Here is a 25,983-nt window from a genome sequence, read left to right as displayed (position 1 = left end):
ATATGTGAAACAATTTAACAATTTAATTATGTTTCATTCTATTATGCAGAATAAAGCTTGTAGTATGGGCAGAGAAACTGGTCATATTCAGTCTGAAATGCCTAACTGCTGAAGCCTAGTATATTGCATATTACAATTGGTTTTAAAATTTTAAAGGACTGGACATACTCATTTGAAATAACTAAAAAACAATAATTTTATTTTTAATTGAATAAATATTCTTTTTAACAGATACAAATGCGTTATCTTAAATACGTTATTTCTTTTACAAATACGTTATCAAAAAAACTGCCTGTAAAAGGTATTATAGAAAGGCTGTGTTAAAAAAGGGTAAGCTGATACTGAATTTAATAAAGTTGGAATTTTAATTTTTATAAAACATGGAAGAGCTCAAAAAATTAAAATAAATAATGATAATTAGTGTTTTAGTTCTGAGTATCTTAAAAAAAATTAATTTATTCTAAAGGTTTTAAGTAGCAAACAAATTTAAATCATATTAATTTATTATAATTAAGTTAAATATTAATATTCAATTAATGGTTGACCAGTTGATGTAATGCCGGTTTCTAAATTAGATGGCCTAGGGTTTGATTCCTGGTTTTGGTTTGTTTCTGGGTTTTTACAAATATAAAAGAAGTCTGATAGAAAAAAAAAATTATCTTAGAAACTCTTAAACTATAGCTTGTTTGTTCAGTGATGACGGATAGAAATTAGATGTGCCTTAGCATTGCAGCAGTAGTTTGTGGTGGTGGTAAACAACTTGTCAGTTGGAGGAGATCAGAACTCCGAGCGTAAAACATTGCATTAACGAACTTTTCTGAAAACATTGTATACATTTCTTTATAACTGATAACTGGATTTAATACTTACATAATTGACTTTTGTTTAAAGCTGTTAATTGTTAATAAGCTTATTAACAGTTTTAACATTGTTAGTGTTATTAATGAAAACCTATTTTTTAGTTAACTTTATTTGAATTGTTGGTAAATTTAATTTATTGCAATGTGAACATAAACCCATAATGTCGGCAAAAACTGATAAAATTGAGGGAAAGAGGGTTATCAAAAGTCAGACTCTAGCAGTTATTCTCCAAATTTATTTTTTTATTGAGAAAGAAGCCGAAGAAAGAAAAGCAAAAAATTTAAAACAAATTCAGTCTCACGTTTCTAAAGTGACTGGTATGTCTGGTCAATTCCTTCAGCACATTTTAAAGCAATGAGAACAATATGATACTAGTGGAAGTGAATTCAATACTTCTTGTAAAAATCACCAAAGATGAAATTGAAAACTGACCTGGATGATTTCAACAAAGGTGTTATTCAGAGGATGGTGAATGAGTTTCACTTACGGCATGAAGATTGTCTCTCTCTGAGGAAACTTTTACCATTATTAAAGAGAAAATAACATTTGAAGGAGTCATTTGGGCTCTTCATGTATCATGAAAAATTTAGGCTTCCAGTGGAAAAAAACAGAAAAATTTTGATCAAGAATGATGATGTACGAGATAAAAGGTTGCATTATCTGCACTTCCTAGCATGGTACAGTGAAGAAAATCGTCCAATTACATACACAGATGAAACCTATACACATTCTTCCACATGAAGAGTCAGGCATGGACTGATGGTTCTTCAGAAGGGCGGAAGGCTCCCATTCCTAAAGGGAGTTGAGCAGTAATAATTCAGGAGAAGAAGACGGTTTTATTGAAAATGCTCTCCTAATATTTAGGTTGGATTAAAATACGGGAGATTACCATGATGATGAGAATTTTAATAATTTTCAAAAATGGGTTGTGTTACAATTGCTACCAAATCTTATCACCGAGATCTGTAATAGTCATGGTCAATGGACTGTTCCCCAATGTTCAAATAAAACAGGACATGATCGACTGATTCATTAAAAACAAGATACCATTTTCAGATGAAATGTTCAAAGTTGAATTGTATACATTGATAAAAATACATAAACCGCAATTTAAAACGTACAAAATAGATTCTTTTTTGCTGATAAATGACATACTGTTGTCAGATTATCACCTTATCATCCCGACTTAAATGATATTGAGAATTTCTGGGTGTGTGTTAAAAATTACATTCCCTAAAAGAATGTAACATTCAATTTAGAAGACACAATAGAACTGGTGAAGGAAAAATTTAGAAAAATAAATGTAAACTTTTGGAAGGCAATTTGCAAAACTGTAGAAAATTGCGAGACAAATTATTTAAAGCCTGAACCAACGTTGCACAAAATTTCTGAGTGTTTTGTTGTAAAATTACATGAAACTGATATCAGTTCTAACAGTGAAGACAAAGAGTTGGATGTACTGAGTGGAGTTGAAGAAATAGTGTAACTTGGAAAGAAATTGAATATGTTGTGTGCTATTTAATGTGTTAATTTAGTGAATCTAGTAAAAATTATATATGGAACCAATTTGGAAATTGTAATATTATAATGGGATTAATTTTGGAATTATGGTAAGTCATTGGTTTTTTAATAAGTTAATTTTTTATATTACTGTTAGCATCATAATATTATGTAATTATTTTTTTTATTATTACACTGACAAATTAAATTCTGTTGATATCAAATGAATTAAGATTTATGAGATGATTTATAACATATATTTTGTTCAAAATGTTTGATTTACATATAGAATTGTTAATTGTGTAGGTTGGACACATGATAATGATTCTTAGAAATAAAAAAAGTCACCATCCATGATCGTATAACTAAATCTAACATTAAAATTATGCATAGTTAAGTCAAGATCAAAGACAAACTTTGTTTTACTGAAGTATATTTATGATTAGCTATTGAAGTATAATATATCAGGAGCATAAGAAACGTTGGTGAAAGTGAAATTATTTAACTGAGTGTTCTTAACTACAGTATTAGATGAAGATTTTCTCTCTGTATCCTGTCTGCAGACCGAAATGCTCTCCGTTACTGGATTGAGACAACTAACAATTTGTGCAGCTCATACGCCACTACTTGCCAACAAACTGTACAAAAGAGATCTTAGTCCCTTCTCTATTTATTTTAAAAGTAAGTTGTGGTTATTATGAAGCAATCAATAACCCAAAATCAACACAAAAATCCAGAGTTTTGAGCAAGTGTGAAAATGTTATGCCAGTTACATTTAGCTCTTTTACAAAACCAAAATTTACCATAGATGCAAGGTTAAAGTTTCTTAAATATTGACTTTTGCTGAGAGAAAAATGTTGTGGCTCACCTCAAACAAAATTTATAGTAATGTTAAAAAAAATTAAATAAACATAAAATAATGGTTACAAAGAATAGATCTATCTTACTTATTAAAAAGTCTAATATAAATTTGTGCAGACCTTAATATTAAATTTTTAAACCCTTAAACATTTAAATGTTAAGAAGGTAAAAACAAAGACTCAGATATACACAAGCAAAATTTCTTATAATTTATAAAAACAAATTATAGTCAGTTAAATATGGAAGTGCCCTTCCTGGAGTTGACATCTCCAGGAAGGGTACAAGACAGTGTGTAATAGAACAAATTAGATACATCGGTAATGGGGATGATGTCAGCATTTCTGAATTAAATAAATTTAACTGATTAAAATGAAATGATAATTACGTACAAAAAAATGGTAAACTAACTTACTGATAGATAAAATGTTCTGTTAAAAAGTTGAGATGTTAGTGCAAAAAGTGTTCAACATGTAGTGGAATCCTAGGACTTATAATATTTTAACATTTTTTTTTTAAATTAGGTACAAAAAGTTAAAAAAATAATTTTTTTATGTTTATTTACTTATTTTTACAAGTCCTGCATAATCTTCATTATTATAGCAATGATGACTAGTGGTCAATAAAAAGATTTTTTGACTAAATTTCAATAAAAAATCATTAACAAATACACTCAAATAGTATCAAATGAATATCAGAGCATAACAGTATGAAGAAGTAGGTGTGCTAATAATAAATAACTGTGGGTCTGTTTTCATTAAGAATTGATATACAAATAATATAAAAACTGAATACAATAATATAAAAGAATTAGTATAAATTGAATCCTTTAGAATGAAATAATTTTTTAAAGCAGTTTTTTAATTATATTAATTTTCAATTCATATACTTCATAATGCTATGAAAGCTTATATTTTTTTATTATTATCTTCTTTAAACTGCATTTCAGAAAAATTGAAATCATGGTATAAAATCATTACTTATGTTTAAAAATAAAATGTTTACTTAAAATACTATGTGAAACAATAAAAACTAGTAATTGAACAAATTTATCTCATCTTATAAACTCTTTTTTTCACATGCAACCATTGTTATATTGAGTAAATTTGAAGTTTTTCTTAACTTTAAGGTGGATATCTTTTTTATCCCTTACTTAGCACTGGTGAAATCTACCTTCTGGCGTGTCGAAAGGGTTATTTTTTTATTCCTACGGAACTATGTAAGAACTTTGTGTCTCATTCAGAAGTTTTTCAAAAAGCAGAAGTAGCAGCTGTAGTGTTGATCTTCTTCATAAAATCCAAGTTACAGATATTTTCAGATTAATTTATTTTGAACAATTTAGATATTGTCAAGTGGGTGTGTATCTCATTGAATTAAATTAAGCTTATATTGTACATTGGTGTGAAGTTGTTTAATAAATGTTAGTGAGTGTCTGTCTAGTATCCCATAGCATTATTCACTGAAAAATTCTGTTTACAGAATTTATAATTTTTTTTACTTTTTATTAATTTTACATTGATATTACTTCTAAAATCTAACATCTTTTTTTAATTTTTACTACGTTAATCTAAATGAAATTGGTTGTTATGTCACTATGTAAATTCACTTTGTCAATTTCAAAAAATTAGCACAACTTATTTTGTCCTGATAATTTTATTACACTATTAATTAAATTTTATAAACCGCTACATTTTAGTTTAATAAAACCTGATTATTTTTATTATTATTCTATTAAAACCTGAGATGCATTTAAAATTGACATTTGATTTTATTAGGGTTTACCAGGGGAACGAGGAGCAAAAGGTGAAAGCGGAATAAAAGGTGAAACTGGAACTCCTGGATCACGAGGGTTACCTGGACCAGAAGGACATGAAGGTAAACGTGGTAAACGTGGTATGCAAGGACCTCCAGGAACTCCTGGTCCTCCTGGTGAGAGGGGTGGTCCTGGGGAAAGAGGACTTCCTGGAATTGAAGGTTCACCTGGGACAAAAGGTGTGTTTTTATTTATTTACCTCATTAACAAAAAATCATTCCAACTGTGGATCATAGTGTACAGTCTATGAAGAAATTATTTACTTATAATATATATTTTTATCTTGAATGTAATTTGTATTTCATATTATGTACTGGAAATTCTAATTACAATTGTTTAAAAATTTTTTAAATTCCAACAATATTTTTACAAGTTGTTTGTTGAAACTTTTTTTGTTTTTTTTGAAACTGGAAGTTCAGATTTGATAGTTTCTTTTTACTATAAAAATATTCTGATTTTGGAAAATTCCCACAAATAAATTTGAAAGGAGGAAGGACTGGAAACAAAGTTGTATAAAGTACAAGAAATTATCTGATCCTCAACATTGTGTAGGCTTGTTTTCTGCTTGTCTGTTGCTTGATGTTGTTTTTCAGATTTTTAAAAATAGTGTTAATATGTTTTTTAGTAATGCAATAAATAAAACTTCACTAAAGAATGACATGGGATTTTTGAGAAAGTTATGTAATTTAAAATTGTATTTATCCTTACCTAAGTGTAAAATGAAAGTAGCGTGGATGGAACTTTAAAAGGGCTTTAGTTGAACACTTCCATAAGATACCACAGATTCCATAAGATGGAAGTGAATCATGAACACCCAAAAAGATAAAAAAAGATTCAAGGTAAAAAGATTTACCCTAATTTTATTTTAGATTTTATTCATTGTGTATAAAATGTCAATGAAGTGACTTTCACATAGAATGTATCATGTAATTCTGGATTTCCAACTAAGATTTTCAATTCAAAATACTTAGGCACCATTATGAGTGTAATGGCAAAAGTTATTATGATATTAAAAACAAATTATTAGATGTTTAACTATACATATGCTGAATTTGTGTGGTACACTAGTATCTCATATACCAATCTTATTATTTATGTAGCTTAAAGTCCTAACTGGAATGGTCATAATTGGATCTGTCAATTTTAAATAACTTTCATTGATTAAGTTATCTATATGAAGGTCATATTTACTTATGTTAATTACAGTAAATGATTTTTCTCTGAAGTGATATGTTCTAGCATCGTCACAGAAATACTATACTCCAAGAAAAATTTCCATTTTAAAGAAATAATGCATGAATTTAAACTATGAGTATAATTTTTTTAAGACATTATTTTTTTGGTTTGCATTCTTTTTTTAACATTGAGACACCTCCCTTACACCATATCCATCATAATTTTCTTTTATTTTGAGCTTAATTTTTTAGTTTTTCGTAACACATATTTCTTTTAGACCATTTGTAATTTGTATCCTTATTTAATTAGTTAGTATTTAAAAAATGTTTGTCAGAAAGTAGAAATTGATTGTTAATTCTATTATATGTAATATTAGAATAATGGAAGTAATTACTAGTAGAAATTGACTGTAGTATAACTGTAAACTAGTAATCTACCATTATTTTCCCAACAATTATGTAATTTAAACCCAGTAGATAATTTTAAGAATTAAAGTGAATGGAAAATAATATTTATGTCTAATATTTTTGTGTTATTTAATGGAATAGGACAGACTGGAGATAGAGGGCCTCTTGGTTCTCCAGGACTAAAGGGTGTTACTGGTGAACCAGGAAGACCAGGACCTCCTGGACTTCAGGTATGAATTTATATTATTGTCATTGGACATCAACTTGATGGCAGTGAGAATAGATGTATTCTTATTTGTTCCTTGTGATTATCTATTATGGGTATTTGATTAAATTTATTCATGTTCAGGCTTGATGTGCAAATTTATTTATATTGTATTAATTGCTGCCTTTATTAACTGTCTTTTTTTATTTGAGTTTATGTTTTTCTCTTTGCCTATATTAATGGTGTGTATGAGTAGTTTGTATAAAGAAGCAATAAAAAGAAATTCTGAAGTTAAAATTGCGTGCTTTGTTTATAAGCAATTTTATTAGAGTTCATGCATCAGCTTAAATGATTAACTATATATAATGGCAGGTAAACCTTGGCTTTGATGATCTTGTATTGACAAAACAGACTTATTGTGACATTACTCTGAGATACACTGGTCAGTTTAATTAGTGGTAAAAGAACTATTGTTTTTGATGTGGCTGGTATAGAGATTTGTTAGCCAGACTTAAAATAGAATTAATGAATGAATGTTCAGAAGGATATAAGAAATTAACTGACTAATAGCATTGAATCTGTTAATGTATGAACAGGATCAAACTTCTGAGCTGTATTATATTGTCAGCTGGAGGCTGTTGTGCTGCAGTAGCAGTTATTATTATAATGTTAGTTAAAATATTACTAAAATTGTTATCCTGAATGTAATTGCTACAGATATAGGGAATATATATTTTCTTACTTGTGATATTGGTTATTTTGTAAACAGGGGGTACGTGGTCCAACTGGAAGAGCTGGTCAACCTGGAAAAGTAGGAAATCCTGGAGAAAGAGGAATACCAGGATCAGACGGAAAACCTGGTGAACAAGGTCCACAGGGACTTCAAGGTTTACCAGGACCTCTTGGACCTCCTGGAGAGAAAGGAATGACGGTACTATATTTAAAATTATTTTCTAAACGTAGTTTCTTTTAATTATGTTATGAAAGTCAGCTCATTCAAACAATTGTTTGAATAATGCTTCAGTTTTGTTTGCATATGTATCTTTGTCCATTTATTTTCCACTTTACTATTTTTAAAGATCTCCATACTTAATGGAACTGAAATGTGATAGTTAATTTACAGAATAACAATTGGAGATGATGTTATTTATTTTTCCACTTAGTTATTTCTAACACAGTTTACAGTTTATTTTGCATTAATGCATATAAAATTATTTAGTAATAAACAATTTAGTTTTCATATTCTACAGGAGAAAATGTGTTTTATACATTACTGTTTTATTTTTTTTTTTCAGCCTGTTGACATCAAACATTTAATGTATACCTACTCAAATTTCTCCTAATATTTGTTTAATATGTTTTCTGCAAATGTCACAACAGCATATGCTTTCCTACTGCACACATATCTTTAATTCAGGGCTTTTCTAGTCTTCCAGATGATCTGAATGCATCAAATTGCTTTCCACCCCATTACGCTTTTGGTATCTCTTGTCTCGTGTACAAGCTGAATTCCTGACTACTTACTTACTATAATTCCAATATCTTATTGCCAAATCTCTTTGTTTGCTATTACTGTTACTTTTCTTTTATGAGTTTTATATTGAATACATCAAATACACTGTACTTCTCATAATAATAAAAAGATTTATTCTCACTGACTTTCATATTGCAATAGTAGCTTTGTCTTGATCTTTCATCCAGAAGTTCCAAGGTTGGTATACTGATCAGACTTGGCATTTTTCATGCACTATAGAATTTCTATTAATATCTCTGTGCATAAGCTTTGAGACAATGTTGTGATTTGGTAATTTTCTTTAAAAAATAAAGAAAGAAATACTAGTATTTGGTATATCTATTTCAGGGTGAACCAGGAAAAGATGGAGAACCTGGTTTACAAGGTGTCCCTGGACCTCGTGGTGATCAAGGAAAAGATGGAGTACCTGGTTTACAAGGACCTCCAGGACTTCGAGGCCCTGATGGAGAAAGAGGACCTCCTGGACAACCTGGTTCAACTGGATTTCAGGTATGTTGGAATTATTATTTTGATCCAGTTTATTATACTCTTTTGTTGATATATATTTTTAAACAGTTTTTCTTAAAATTTCATAATTTTACAGATTTGTAATCATTATCCTATTTATTGTCATTAAAGAACAAGACTCTATGTTGTACTCCATGGTTTTCACTCCATGCCAATCAAAAATGGGAAAAATATAATTGTAAAAAAAATCTAAGTTTGTCTGCATTCTTAGCTTAACCTCTTAACAAAATAACCTCTAGGTTATTCTTAACAAAATAACCTCTAAAGCCATTATAGTTTCTGAGCTTTTTTCAATACATATTTTGTCAAACAAAAAACCTTTTAATATATGCAATAACTAGTAAAGATTAGTGATAGGTTTTTCTCCGTATGAAAGAACTGATATAACCATTGCCAACAACCTTTGTTGACACTGATTGATACATGACAACCTGTTACGTATGAGATTGGTTTTATGTAGTTTGGCTTTATTTGTTTTTATTCCGAGTTATGAACATAAACCGAACAAGATTAGTTGATCTCATTCAATATTAGGCTGACAATTTTTAAGATATTTCAATATGTTAAACTGAATCAACTGTTAGACTCAGATCTTACTTTTTCCCTCAATTTGTATATGTATGATTTACCTCATATATAGATTCTGGAAAATTTGCATATACTGATGCATTAATAGTAACTGTACAACTTATGGTTCTATTGAGATGGAAAGGGATCTAAGCAGTAATTTAATAATCTTAAGGAATTATTTTTGGGAAAAAACTGGGATGACATGTTCTTGTTTGAAAAATAGAAAACTTGCTGACAAGACCCATCTATTGCATCCAGTGGGACCCACATTATCAAATCAGATGCTGTTGTATAAATTTTATCTTGGAAATACTGCTGTAAAGTTTAAGACTAGAAACAGTTTCACATGAAAACTACCTGACTTAATGTGTGGAATGTCTAATGATGTATTTTACATAACAGTTATGTAGATAGAGTTCATTTAGAGTACTATGCTTTTGTGTCATATTAAGTTTTTTGATCCACAACTTTTATAACATTGTTTGTGTTATACTGAAATTGTCACCACTTCATTTCCTCTTGACCTTGAGTAGTATAGCTTCTCTTGGTACATGATGAAAAACATCATTGTGAACATAATAGTATTACTACTACAATATCTAATACTATCCCAGGATAGCTCCCACAGCAGCTGAGTTTTTCCTATTCCTTATTGTGTGTCTAAACTAAGACACTAAGAATGGAGTGCAACAGAAATTATGTATTTAATTAGAAAATATCTAACTTTTCTCTTTTGTCCTTTGTCTTCTACTTTTGGACTCCTTTGTTAAGTCATTAAATCCCATCAACATGTAACTATCCTTCTGAAGGGAACTGGACCCAGAGTTGATAACTTAGTTGGTGACCTATATTAACTGATTTATTAAATTTTCTTGTAGTTGGAATTTTATTCTTACTACTTATCTTTCTATTTCCAAGATGCTAATTTCTGAGTTGTTCCCTGTGTTGTGAAATTATCAAATTATAAGAGATGCAGTTTACTGCTTTCATTTATTTGCATTCACTCAAATTTGTTATAGAACATCTGTTTATGCTCCATTAACTCTTCATTTTTTTCTCCATTTTTTTAATATTAAAAAAATAATTGGTACAATTACTGTCTAAATAGATAATAAAAATTACTGTTAGTGTAATTACTGCTTTTTTTTAGAAATACTGTAATAAGGAAAAATATGATTACAGTTAAATATGAGTTTAAATTACATTTTCATTTATGTTCTTTAATTAGGGTCTTCCTGGAGTGTCAGGGAATCCTGGAAATCCAGGTAAAGATGGTGAACCTGGTCCACCTGGCCCACCGGGATTAACTGGACAGCATGGCGCCCGAGGAGAAAGAGGTTTTCCTGGAGAGAGAGGATCAGCAGGACCTCCAGGTCCACCAGGAATAAGAGGAGAAAGTGGTCCTTTAGGACCTGATGGTTCACCTGTAAGTACTTTCTTTTTGTCTTCATTACATATGTAATAATGCAGTTATGATAATTTCTGCAGTAGTATTGCTGTCACATAAAAATTTTAATTTATGTGGTACCAAAATTTTAAAACGTTTTGATAATCTTTTCTCTAAACGTAACATTTTTTGCCAGTTACTCTCAGCCAGATTTGGCCAGTCTTTACAAAACTTAAATTGTTTGGCTATATTCATTCAAATTTTCTTCTTGTTCAGTGTTTTCTCCTTTGATCAATGGAAATATCCTTTTACTGCATACCAGTTCTATGATCGCAATCCAAAGTTTAGAATTATAATTATTTGTAAAATTTTCTTTAAAGCAATTTCTTTACTGAAAACTGCCTCATTGATTTTTATTTTTAACAAACAGTATTTATCAATTCTATAGTAGCTTTTATTATTTTTAAATAGTAGTAAAAGTATATTGTAAGTTCCTGACTAATAAAAAAAATTAATTAAATGTTTAACTTTTTAATCATTTTTAACTTCTAGTATAAATTGGCATACAATTTTTTTGTTTTTGTCTTTTATTCTATACTGTGTTTGAAATTTGTATTCTTTATTTCCTTCTTGCAGTTCTGTTTTTGTGTTTACATTCTATATCTAATTCTATTTTTGAATAAATTCTAAACAGAAATTTCTTTTTTTGTTATAATACTACTAAACTTGAGATATCTGCCTACAGTTAATCATTTCTATCATGAAGTGCTAATTTTACTTATTTCCTTATATATTTGTTTTATTTTTTAAATAATGGTTAATTGCACTCAAGAATCCAATTTGTTTCTTGGTAAATGCAGATATAATTACCTCAATGACTTTTAAATCAATTTCTAAATGTTATTGAATCACAGTCCACAAAATGTTGTGTTATTTCAAAGACCTGAACAATATTAATAAGTTTATGGTAAAGATAATTTACAAATAATTTATAATGGAGCTGTAGGCCACTGGAGTTTCTCTTCATAATACTTCCATGAGACAAAAATAGTTGAGGTATATGACAACCTTAATGTTCTGTTTATGCAAGGTAACTTAAAATCATTGAAACTCTGTGTCCCCCAATGTATGAATATTGATTGTTTTTAAAGGTCTGTTTTGTCAGCCAGATTCATATTATTGTGGTGTTTTCACACTTATATTTGAAGATCTGCCCGGTGAAAATTATTTCATTAATGTGAATGATGAATGTCAAACAAGCAGTTTAAGGTTTTAATTGGCACTAATCAGCTTATTGTTTCTTATCCTCATCACTTCAATTTTTCTAATATTATTCTTTAATTATTTGTGACCATATTCTATCATATTATTTTCTAACTTTGAAACTATTTATTGAGTAACTTGTGTGTAAGCTCCTAAAAGTACCATCTCATCTGTCAACCTTATACAGTTTCCTCCTACACAGATCTTTCCTACACGGATTGTTGTCTACTCTTTTCTCCTACACAGATTGCTTTTTCTTCTTATAGAGCATACCTGATTGTAACCTTAACTTACACATTATACATGATCAGTATAACATTCAAAATTCAACATTGTGAATGTCATTAAAAATTTGATTTATATTGTACTTTATTATATCTTTTTTTTAAATATAAAAGCTGTTGCCTTTATGTGTATGTTAATTACCATAAACTTGTGGCTATAGCTGACGATATGAAATGCATCACTCTCGAAAGTATCAAGGGATCCTTTTAAATAACAATTATCCTTTGTGCAGCTTTTTAGTGAAAGTGAGAATCGATGTGGTTTCCATTACTTCTCATCTAAATCCAAATATACTGTTGCATATTTACAAAGCCCACTGAAATGCACCTGATATTCAGCATTGCAAGTGAGATTTCACTTGTATAACTTCAGAAACTGGCTGTATACTGAACATCATTATCCTCAGATAAAGCAACTCTGACTAGTGCGTACTGTAGCACAGGTACCTTATGTTGATCTTAACCGTATCTGGGGCAGATAGTGTAAAGCAACAATTTATTAAACCTGTTTCTGTTGTTGAGAAACAGTACATTATTTACACTGCTTCTACTCAATAGAGGAAAATGTCTGTATAATGTAATTTATTTTCATGAGTTTTTATTGCAGTTCTTAATTACAGAATTACGCATATTGCTGATTTAAAAAAAAAAGTAGTGCTAAAATGCTAGTACTAAAATGAATATCCAGCTATAATGCTAGTGTTGTTATTTCTAACATAAATGCTACAATGTTGTGTTCTTATAAATAGTTCTTATGATTGTAACAAATTTGTACCTTACAAATGAGTTTTGTATATTTGTTTTCTTTTTTCATTACAGGGTCCTCCTGGACAAAAAGGTGAAAAAGGTCATTCAGGACCTCTTGGGCTTGTAGTAAGTAATTCTGTAAATATAATGTAATATATGTATTAATTTAATTAATTTGTTTATTAAATTCTTTATGATCTCTAGCATGAAATTTTATTTTGGTTAAATGTTGGGAAAGAATTAATTTATCTACTATTTGTTAAAGAATCTGGAAGGTATACTAAGAATGGAAAACCAGGAAGAAGTAAAATTATAATCTAGTCGTATTGCTTTTTAACATTAGATAGAAAGAGATTAAACCTCTTTTTTGTGTTCTATTATTAAATTGTATTTAAATATAAATTGTATTAAATACAACTTCAAGGCTTGGGTCTACATATAAATGGAAAATTTGAATATTGTCTTAACTCTCAGAGTACACTGTGAAACATATACAATAGCAATACAAGTTCAAGAATGAAACACAAATGATCATATGGAAGTCAAAGAGTGCTTCCACAATATTTTGAACGACCAAGGCATAGTATATTGATTTAAAATATACATAAGGCACTTCCAGTATTTATGTTTAATGCAGAGAGAGAAATTTCTTCTTTAGGAAACAGTTCCAGCTGCCAAATATGTCTAGTCTACCGGCTAAACATAGTTTTCTTTCTTCTTGGGAGCAACATTTTCCTTACAATGTTAAGTCATGCAAGCTGATAATAGGAAAACCCTAGATCTCAAACTAGATGCACTCCTGAAATTCATTGCCATAAAACAGAATGAAAGGAATGATAAAAATAGGATTTCTTATTAACAATTACAACTGTAGAAATAAAACAATAAATCCATTACTTCTGAGAATCATAACTGCATCAAGTTTTCCCTTTTAATTAGATAATCCACCAATTATAGGCCTGGACAATCATCAGTTAGACTATTTATCTGCAGTTAATGCATACTGCTTCAACACTTGATGTATTAAATCATGCCATATTTGCTGTTTCCCTAACATTGAACATTGTTTAAAATCACATCTATTCTCTTGTGGGTGTATTCTTTAGTGCACTGTTCTTCACAAATTCTCCATCATTAGACAAATTAAAGTAGCACATTAAGCTTGGAAATTCAAAACCATCATATAATCTACTGGAAAGTGACAATTTTGATCTTTTTTCCTAACCAATGATTGAATATTATGTAGTCTATTTATGAACGGTCCATTGGAACCCACCTTTTAGATAATTTTTAAGAGTTGAGATAAGGTGATGCATAGATCTTCCACCATGAACAAATTTCCATTTTTCCAACCTTGCTTTCATCAACCCATAATCATTCCCCAATTCATAATCAATAGCTCTAGCAACCTATATTGTATCTATCAGCAGATATTACTTTCCGTTATAATTATTATGTGAGAGTGTTTTGATTAATTGAAGCACATCCTGACAAAACAGATTGCAGATAAGATACTGTATGATAAGATCTGTAAAGTGAAATTACAATTAGCTTTTTATTTCAAGTCCAAAAACTAATTGCTAATTTCAAATCCTAGTTCAAGTTGTGAGATTTTGCCAATGAACCCAAATTGATGGATGCACTATACAGCAGTGCTCATTTGTAAAAGCCAATACAGTATCAGTACAGTGCTTGTAATGTATTTTCTTAATTGTTATAAACATTTCCTTCAGTGTTTATCTATCAGTATAAAACCCTAAAGGGAATATAGAGGACCTTCAATAAGGAAATGAGAACATTAGGGATAAGAATGTAGGGAACAGTTCTAATCAGTCCTTCAGTCCATGCCAACTAAATGTGTCCCAGCATATCTAGTCTGTTGATCACATAATACTTGTCTTTTTCTGCTGGGACATATTTTTTTCTTAGTGTTAAGTATGTAGGTTGGTTACAAACCATAACTCCATAACCAGATAGATACAAACTTGAAATTTATTGCCAAGAAACAAGAATGTTTGATAAATATGCTTTGCTTTTTTATCTGTTATTTTTTTAGAGAAAAAAAATTAGAATTTCTGTTTGACAGAATAAAAAAATTGTGATGCAATTTTCATAAAAATACTGTAGGTTTTGTTTGTGTGTGTGCTCGCACATGCGCATGTGTTTTACAACCATCAAAACACAGTTTCATTGTAAAAGTGTTAGTGAATCTCCTTATCACAAAAACAGAATGATATAAACAAAAGGTGAATAATACAAACCGCCAAAAAATACATACATTGTGAAGATATCCCTCAAAAAACAATTGTTCACCTCGAATCTGAAAAAGAATTGATATACAAAGAAACTGAATTTTATTTTCTGTTCTAAAACTTAATATTTTACTTTAAATACAGAGAAAAACATTAATAGATTAAGTCATGGAAAAACTTGAAAATAATTAAAAATTAACTTGCCACAGAGTTGTTTCAAAATATAACAAACAACTGGTTTAGAAAAACACAAAGAAACAAGCAAGCTACTCAGTTGTTAACAACAACAACAACAACAACAACATCTATTTAGTAACATTATTTTGCTATTTATTATTTTGTAATTGAAATAGCCTCATGGAAGTGAATTTTTGTAATTTAAAAAAAAAATTTGTACAACCTTATTTCTTAAATATTTTTTCTCTGTGTTTGAAGCAAAGAATTGTTTTTTGAGAAGTTTGAAAGTAGTAAATAGTATGCTTCTTGGTATGTCATTTTTTTCAGATTTGGGGCAAACAATTGTTTTTTGAGGGATACCACACCGTAAGGGTTTTTCAGGAGTTTGCATTATTCACCATTTTTTTTTTATCATTCTGATTCTGTGATAAGGAGACTCACTAACACTTTCACAATGAAATTGTATTTTGGAGGTTGTGATAATATTTATTTTTGTTTTATCTTGCATTATTTTGGTAATGATGACTTAAAATAATAAAAAACAGCGATTTTAGAACAGTTTAATATGACAACCAGTAAAACACAAAAAATTGCTTTAAATTTTATTTGTTGATCTCCTTACACTCCCAGCAGTAACCGTCATTCTCTACCGTTATCAACAACAAAAACATTGTCTTCAAAGCCGAAAACATTATTTTCCTGCAAAAAATCACGTATTTCATGAATGTGTATTATTTACTAATTATTTCCATTTCTTTCTTATCCTGTTTAGCCTCCGGTAACTACCGTTTAGATAATTCTTCAGAGGATGAATGAGGATATGTATGAGTGTAAATGAAGTGTAGTCTTGTACATTCTCAGTTCGACCATTCCTGAGATGTGTAGTTAATTATTTCCATTTAACTGGAAATTACCTTACTGTAGACCAGCAGATCGTAATTCAGTTGCAATTTTACTGTATTTCATCATAATAATATTAAAAAAATTTCCTTTATTATTATTTTTGTCAATAATTAATAAATTATTCATTATCATTATTAGTAAAACATAAAATTCAGAAATCCATCACAGTACAGAGCCAAATAAGAGCTCTTACCTTATTTTTTCATTTTTAATATTCTCCCTTATGTATCAATAATGCTTTCGAGGAATTCCTCATCATCAGTTGATTAAAATTAAAATTTAAAAATTATACATTAAAATACCAAAGTTATTACCCTTATAAAATATGTGTGTCAAATAACACTGATAGACAAAAAAAAAATTTAATATTTCTCTAAGTGTGATACCATTTCTTGAATTACTTTTTTGTGTATATTACAGATCTGTAAATAAAATTTTTCTATCACCCTTAGTTTTAAATGAATTATGCTTAAAAAAAAATTAAGGGAAAATATAGTTAAAATGTGTAAAATTTATAATTTTTCACGGCCATACCTGTGTTAGAATGATTTTGCTGATGCTTTTCTTTTATAAATAGCCTCAGGCACATCCGAAATTATTGTCTAACAGTAATCGGCTAGCATGTTAGTATTCCATTTCCCTTTATAGCAGCTTTCCATCACAGAAATGTCTTGGTGGAAACGTTCATCGTGTTCATCATTTACATCTTCGAGGTTGTCCGGGAATTGAGTGGAGGAAATGTATTTTCAAAGACATAATATATCCCATAGCTCTGTATAAGTAAGAAGTTGATTAACAATATCATAGCAATTGTTGGATTTTTATTTACCAAGAAGATTTTTGCAAACGTCTTTAAATGAAGCCCAAGCTGTGCTTTCTACATTATTTAACATTGAGTTAAATACATCATCTTTGACCAACTCCCTTATTTGAGGACCAACAAATATTTGTTCTTTAATTTTTCCTTCACTTACACTCAGAGATTTCTGCCTGATGTACAAAAATCCAGGACTATACTTTATTGCTTTTACAGAATTTTTCATTAGTACTAGCTTGATTTGGAGAGGGGATAAAAATATTTTTTTGGGTTCAACTAAGGGCTCATGAATAATATTTTTCCTGTTTTGAGTTAACTTGTCTTGTTTCTTCCACTCTTTGGTAACATAATGTTTAACCCTAGCTCGGCTGTCCCATTCACAAAGAAAACATATGTACTTAGTATAGCTTAACTGAATGCCTAACAAAATAACTATAACTTTCAAATCACCACATATGTTACAGCTTTGTTCTTTATAATTTATTTTTTCAAGAACGTCTTTCATCATATCATATGTCTCTTTCAAATTAATACCATAAGCGATTGATATTGAAGGATATTTGTTACCATTGTGTAGTAGAACCACTTTTAAACTATACTTGGAGAGAATCTATGAAAAGGCGCCAGTTCTCAGGTTTGTGAACTTGTCCTAAGTGCAACATAAGCTCATCAACCTTGCAGTCTTGATCCTAACAGTTCAGCTTGAGTTTTGATAAATTTAAATCCTTAACCAAGTCATTTAATTCTACTTATGATATAAGATGTGACTTATTGGAAGATAATTCAAAATCATAATCATTGTCTTCTTCAGTATTCCCTGATTCTTCATCGCTGCTTTTGAAACATACATTCACAGGTGGCTCAGGAACTGGGATAATTTCACTGTGGGGTACAGGCCTGACTGCAGATTGCAATGAAGGATATTTTACAGTATGTTTAAATTTTTTAGAAATTCCAGACACATTTGATATACAAAAGTAACAATTGATTACATGATCATTTGATTCACAGCAAACCATAGGTATACCAAATGGCAAAGCCTTCAGTGTACCTCTCAGCCATCCTCTTAAATGTACAGAACAATTAGTGTGTACTACACGAGAAGCCCATATCTTATTCTGATCACCAATTTTATACTGAAAATAACAAATGATATGCTTTTTTAATTAAAAATGTAATGTTTTTTCTATTTGATTTTATGGTAAATTCACCACATACAAAATAAAAGGCATCCACATCATTTGCACTATTTCGAGGCATTATGACATTGCACTGTTAACAAACAAAAGACAGCAATAAGCCTGAACAAAATTAATTCATTCCTAAATCCAGTGCATAATACAAACAACACAGCTGTGTTTTCAGCTAGATACTTTGACCTGCACAGACATGAATAATCTTGTCCATGAAGGCTCACTCTTCAGTATTAGATATGATATCGTAATATATGACTGTGATTTGATTTAATTCTTTGTCTAGTGTTGTTTACTTATAGCTTACAAATTATGATAACTAAGTTAAACAATAAAAATGAGTTAACAAAATACAGTATAGGAGCTTAAAATGCCAACTATACGTTGAAAAATGAAAAAATCCGTTAATTAAAATTTAATTATTTTTCAAAAATAGTGGGTGATAGAAAGATTCTGAGTTCATATTTCTTTTCAGCATAAAAAAAACAGATTAAAATCATGTATCGCATGTTAGGAAACAAAAATTATGTTTATTAGTGTAATTACTGTTGAACTATGTTTCTAATAATGGTAATAATATTGTCAATAAATTTTGGGTCCTCATTATTATTTCTTAGTTTATTTTTTATTATACAAATTGTATGATCTATGGAATATTAGGGTACATGTTGGCTATGTCATAGCTTATCATTGTACTATTTTCATGTACTGTCAAATTGTTTAATTTATTAACTGATTCATAACCATTTTTTATATTATATTTATATGGTAAATAAGTCTTTGATCTAAGTATCTTATGAATTATTTTAGTAATAAAATAACAAGGAGCAGATTTAAAATGAATTAATGGACGCATTGGGTTACCTTGCTTATGTATTTCAGGAATACCAGTAAGTTTGGGGGTGCCTGGTTTAAATTGATATCATCTAGTGTGATATCTCAAGTTATAATCATAATCAAAAATTGCCTTATATTTTGTTGTTAAACTTTTTGTAATCTTTAAAAATTTGTTAGTTGAGTCTTTTATTTATTTAAAATGATTATCAATTATATACTTTTCTATTAAATTATTATATTCTTTAATTAACATAATAACGGGTGTATTTGTTTTATCTGATTTTAGTATAACACAGTTATTTTCTTTTAATTTATCTTTTAAATTGTTTATCCTCTTATTAAAAAGTGGTTTCTTATTTGTACATATATCGTTAATTTTATAGATTATTACCAGTAGTATTATGCAATTTTTTTTATCTTTGTCAGTACAGTCAATTCTATTAATATTTAACTCAGAATTAATAACAATATTTTTGATAATTTTATTTGTATTATTATCTGGCAAGTAAAGGCATGAGAAATTATAAATCCTTCATTATCATTAAATTTAACATTTGTTAAATTTACAAGATCATCATTATTATCACATTTACTTGAAATTTCTTGTGTACTCACTAAATTCAAATTACACTGTTTTCCCCGATCCCCAACACCATACTTTTTTTATGAAAATTGTTATTATAAAAATGTTTATTTTCATTATTATTATTTTTTACTTCAACTAAATTACCTAATTTTTATTTTGAGATAACTTTAATTTGTATTTATATATATTAATATTAAATGTGATTAAATTCATTATATAATCAAACATAACATTTCCCAAAATATTTAATAAATAAAGTTGTGTATTGTACAGTTCAATATTTATGCAATTTCTTTTATAATAACCTTGTTTTAATGATACTCTTACCAAAGCTGCTATAGATAGCAGCACATTTGGTAACATTAGTTAAGTTTTATATTAAATTAGTATAGTGCCGTATTTAATGGCTAGGCACAAGGATGTTTAAAAAAAATTAATTATTTGACCATACATATTTTATATATGTAATAATTTTGGTATTTTAATGTGATCATTAAATTTACCAAATTTAGATTTAAATTTTAATTTTAATCAACTGATGAAGAGGAATTGGGCTCGAAAGCGCTATTGATACATAAGGGAGAATATTAAAAATGAAAAAATAAGGTAAGAGCTCTTATTTAGTTCTGTATTGTGGTGGATTGCTGAATTTTGTTTTTGTTTTTGAATTAATTAGTACAGAGGAAAATATAGACAATTTAAAAATTGATTTTACTAAATTAATCTATTTTATATATATAATTTATTAAAGAGTTTTTTCATAATAACCTTTTATTACATATCCTAGTATTTTCTAAACTCTGATATCTTTCACCATCTGACTAAATATAGACAGAAAATGGCGGTTTCATTTTTATTGATGAAAAAAGAATAAAATTTGCAATTATAGCCTGCACTATCTGATGAAATACAGATGAAACATATGTTTCCTTGCTATCAGAGAAGAATAAAAATGGCGGTTTCATTTTGCATGATGAGAAAAAGGTAAAAACATGTAAATGTTAACTAATGAATATTCAGTACTGAAAATAGCTTTTATATAAAGAAGAATGCATAACAAACTGTATTACTGGGATCATGTTAGTGGATGTTTTTTAGTGAAAGAAAAGTTGCAACCCTTACTAAGAAGCCTAACCATTACTATAAATAACTCATTCCAGTTTGTTGTTTTCTTATGTTTTTTTACTGTTTTAAGTTTTTTATGGAAATTCATTCGACTACTAATCAGGGAGTCTTTATTTCAATAAGCCAATGAAACTGGTTCCTCAGTTACTATTTATCTCATCACCTACAATATAGTAAATATAATATTGACCAGAAACAAGCCTCAAGACATTGTGTGAATATAGGCTGTTTAAGTTCATAAATTAAAAATAACAAAAATTATTGTCTTTAAAATTATAAAAATTTAACTCATTAATTATGTAATCAGTTTTAAAGTAATTACAATGGACTACAGTAAATTAGCTGTAGCAAGTTGGCCCGACTATGTTTTTTAAGACCTGTTTCCTAATAAACAACTTCTGGTTTGGATTAATGTTAAGCTTCATAAACTGATTTATTCTAAATTAATTTTTACCTTAAAAATAATTAAGTAAATTACTGAATTTTCTCTGTTTTTTCAGGGGTTGCCTGGATTACGAGGTTTACCAGGAAACCTTGGTGAAAAGGGTGAAAGAGGAGCTGGTGGTCCAGTAGGACCTGAAGGACCTCCAGGTACATTATTTTGCCATTTCATCTATCTGTATAACAGCTATGTATTATTAGATTTTAATCAAATATTATCACCTCTCCCTTTAGACTGCTTAATAGAATGAATTCATTTTTATGTTCCATAGAATTCTGTTTCCATCTATTTAATTAGTATGCAATCATTAATATAAGCTAAACTGTACCTTAAGTTATATAATTGGAAGAAACTGAACTTAAATTAAAAAACTGGCCTGCTTAGTCTGAATTAAAAGATCACATAATTTTCTTTTGGTTAAGGTTGAGCTGAAGCTACCCAACTAGAATTTATTGCCACCTAGCTTGTTTATATACCGGTTAATCCCACTCAACTTTGAAGAAAGGTTTCTCTGACCTTATAGATTCTGGGTCCCATATTTCTCCAGAGAGAAGGACAGTTGAATAACAGATTATTATGAACTTATTTAATCTATTTCTTTCTTATGCATTATGTTATTTGCTTCGAATGTGTGCTGGACATCTTGTTGTATGATAAGACTTTTTTTTCTTTTTATGAATTTACATACTACCTGAATATCTGTGCATAAGAAAAACATGTAATAATCCATACATGTGTTGAACAGAATTTGATAATTGCTTTCTGTTCCACAGCATAAAAGAATATGATTTCGTTCTCACTACCTGTATAAAATGACATTTTTTCCAGTATGTAACATTACCAGCTGGGTTTTTATGGACTTACTTCCATTAGGTAGTAAGTCCATAAGGACAACTTCCTTTCAATGTATAATGCTATTAAAAGCTTGTCAATGTAAGCTTTATAAAGCAATTAAGATATCTCACTCTCTGTTAGGTGTACTGTTTAAAAACCATGAACAGTGCATATGAACATTTTCACAGATTTATGTAACTTATGTTTTTAGTTTAAATTTACAGTTGCATACTAATTATAAATGTAAATAGAATTCTATGAAAATTGTTAATGTAATTTTTATTACTTTTCTATAGCAGTTGTTTTACCCTAGATAGGTTGGCCATTTTTACCACCTATAATTGTCACAAGTTTTATCATTTTAACAAGTTGTATATTTTACATAACCAGAGGCATCCTAACATTACATAATGTCATATATTAGCATCTAGCATATACATATAAGCTGACACAAATTAAACTAGTTCACTACTGCAATTAAGTAGGCCTTAAAATAGTAAATAATTTAATAATTAAAAAACTGTAAAAAATTGTAAGCTGCTTTATTAAAAATAATCCTTGTATTACTATTGTTATGTCTAAAGTAGTAAATAAACATCTAAAGACTTGCATTATATACACCTCTTGTGCAAATAATTAAAAATATCGTAAAATAATTGAAAATTCAAGATTGCTCTTACATGAAAATCACCCTTGTATTACTATGATGTCTAGCAGCTTTTCATCAGTACAATATTATAACTTCTTAAGTAAGTAATAAAAGTAAATATAAATGAACTGATACTAAAATATGAAAGAAGCTTAAAATTATATAATGATTATAAAAAATAATTTAATTATTATTGCCTAATGTAATTAAATAAACATGATTTTCATAGGATATAATTATTAATCAGTTTGAAATTTTCAGATGGTTTACTGTAAATAATGTGAGATTCTTCAGAATCTGTTTTTTGGCATTGGAAAAAGCTAATCCCAACTATCCAGTAACAATCTAAATCTGTTAAAGATCTAAATTATTTGCATTGTATCATGTATGTTTTTAAAAAAAATGATCCAAGTTCAATATGGAAATCATCTGCCAGTGGTTCCCTAGTGTGCAACTTGGCACCCTGGGGAGCTACGACTTCTTCACGGGGCATCGTCGAAATATTACACAGTTTTCATAATAATAATTTATTTTATAATTTATAAATAATTTTATTTCCATTTTCAATTCAATGTTGTAAGACGCGACATTTAGCTGAACTGGTACAAACTATTTAGTTTTTTTGCACAAGGCTCTGTAAATTGATTACTAGATAATGGGACACTAGTCTCAATTGTGTAGTGGATTCTCAATTTTGTGGTACTTAGTGTTTGTATATAAGTAAATGTCAATTTAATATGATTTTAGTGTTGAATTAGTTTTTAGAGGTCTTATCAACTGAATATTGTTGAAATCAAGTCAAGTAAAGGTTTTGTTGTATTTTTTCTCATATGCATTTTAAAAATAGATCGGTTATAAAAAGTAATAAATGTTCTGAGAGTGAAAATGAAGCGGGCTCATGTCAACAACCTACAGTGAAAATGTGAAGAAGCATAAAAATAAAAAAAAAATATAATGACAGCTATTTGGACTTTGGTTTTACGCCTACAGAAGTCATTGGCAATGAGAGGCCACAATGTGTTCTTTGAAGAGAAGGGGGCTGGCCAGTTTAATTCCACAATTTGAGAAAATGTGCGGCAATCAACAGGCTCATCAATCCCACTAATTGTTATAATTAATTGAATTTGTTCAATTATATTTTTTATGATTTAAAATGTGTTTTATTTGCCACATAATAGTAAAAATTTATTTGCTATTTTACAAAGTATACTTTTTAGAATTTGATATAGGACACCTTCAAAAAATATGGATTCAGAAGTGGTGCAAACAATTGAAAACGATTAGGAATACTGGTCTATGTATTATCAATTCATTATCCAGCAGCTTTTTACTCAGCACATTTTTCCATGTGTCTAACTATAGCATTATTTTTTAAATGAGTCCCAGGCAGATTTTAATCTCTTTGTTTATTATTTGTCTTTTACTAAATATGGGATAGCTAGATTTCCATATCTTTAACTAGATATGGGATTAGTTTAAAGGAGCTTGAATGTTCTACGAGAAGAGGTTTTGTTCTTATTAGATGTTTTTCACATTGTTCAGTCTCTTTCAAACCATATTGTTCATGATTTCTGTAACAAGAATTTCCCAAGTGACTTAATCAGGTTATTTAAGATCATATTAACTATTATCTCAATTTAATTTGATTATGCAGTTTTGTAGGTCTCAAAATCAGATTGTTATTTAATGCTGCAATTTCGAGGATGTTGGTTGATTTTGTTGTTAGATTGCTCTTTAATGTCTTCAAGTGCAGAAAACATTTAGCAAGCAATTTGAAAATATTTCAGCATCTCTAAGACTAAGATACTGCTGTTCCATCATTTTATTAAATAAGAAAATAATGTGGAAGTAAGTAGTAAATGAATATAGAAGAATCGCATCGTATATCTACTTATCGAATTGAGGATATTCATTATTTAGGAATGAGGGGAGATACATGGTAAAATGTGAATACCTGGAAATAAATATTTTAGGTACAATAACAAATATAAATGTTTAGTAAGTAAAATTTAGATATATGAGAATGTAGTCCAGATTTAAAATTTATATAAAAAATAACTATGATCAAAATTTATCATCAAATTCATAAAATATTGGGTGATTCAAAGAGCCACACAATTTTAAAAGAATATAAAAATATAGATATTTAACAATAACTTACAGATTTGGTTGAGGTCTTATATCATATCAAAACACATCAAGTTTTGACTTGTATAGTGCATTTGGTTGGTAACAAATTTGGCCACCAGTGTTGTTAAAAATAGATAAATTTAATGGTGTGAAACGTGCTTGCTGTGTGTTTTGGTTTCACGATTTGCAGTCAGCAACTGCAGATCAACATAATTTTTGAGCAGAGTACGATCTCCTAGTAGATATACAATTTACTCTTGGCACCAATTCTTCATTGAGACAGGTTGTTCTGTTAAACATACTAAATTACGAGGATGCACATGCGTTCCTGAAGCTGCTGTGGAACAACTAAGTGAAAGCTTTGCATGTAACCAGAAGAAATCAACATGTCATGTGACACTGGAATTTCATAAACTATTTGGTGTGTAATACGTAAACGATTGCACTTCCAAACTAACCATGATTCAACACATTACAGATGACGACAAAGTTGGTTGGCTGCAATTTTGTTTGGAAATGATGGATAGAATTGCAGTCAATGTCATGTTTTTAAACAATGTAATATTTAGTGATGAGTCATTGTTTCATATCAATGGCAAGGTGAACTGAACACCTATAACTACCGAATGTGGGGTGGTGAAAACCCTCATGAAATTTGCAGCACATTCATGATAGCCCTAAAGTCAATATTTTTGTGCCCTAAGCAAAGATACTGTACAACCCATTCTTTTTCAAGGAGACAACCATAAATGGTATTGTTTATCTGGACATGCTTCAAAATTTTCTAATTTCTCAGTTAGATGATAACCAAGATGGACTCTATTACTGTCAGCAACTACCTCACTAATGTCTAGAAATCTGAGTTATACTTGATATTCCCAGGTTAGTGGACTGGTCATAAATGACGGTCCAGGTTCATGGCCACT

The 25,983-nt window shown here is 29.0% G+C and overlaps 1 protein-coding gene across 2 annotated transcripts in view; it reads left to right on the top strand.

The window, feature by feature from the left end:
* The window catches only part of LOC142330060 (uncharacterized), a 117,325-nt gene that overhangs the window by 51,463 nt on the left and 39,879 nt on the right, over nucleotides 1-25,983 (top strand). For both annotated transcript variants that reach the window (XM_075375095.1, XM_075375094.1), the window contains 7 exons: nucleotides 4,995-5,211; nucleotides 6,757-6,845; nucleotides 7,590-7,751; nucleotides 8,682-8,843; nucleotides 10,660-10,857; nucleotides 13,185-13,238; nucleotides 21,503-21,593. In XM_075375095.1, coding sequence (XP_075231210.1) covers nucleotides 4,995-5,211; nucleotides 6,757-6,845; nucleotides 7,590-7,751; nucleotides 8,682-8,843; nucleotides 10,660-10,857; nucleotides 13,185-13,238; nucleotides 21,503-21,593 — 973 coding nt within the window. The remainder of the gene's footprint in view (nucleotides 1-4,994; nucleotides 5,212-6,756; nucleotides 6,846-7,589; nucleotides 7,752-8,681; nucleotides 8,844-10,659; nucleotides 10,858-13,184; nucleotides 13,239-21,502; nucleotides 21,594-25,983) is intronic.

Source organism: Lycorma delicatula, chromosome 9 (genome assembly GCF_047948215.1).
Source record: "Lycorma delicatula isolate Av1 chromosome 9, ASM4794821v1, whole genome shotgun sequence".
NCBI classification, from domain to species: Eukaryota; Metazoa; Arthropoda; class Insecta; order Hemiptera; family Fulgoridae; genus Lycorma; species Lycorma delicatula.
The sequence above is the reverse complement of the archived record's forward strand: the minus strand, read 5'-3'. Positions and strand labels throughout refer to the sequence as shown.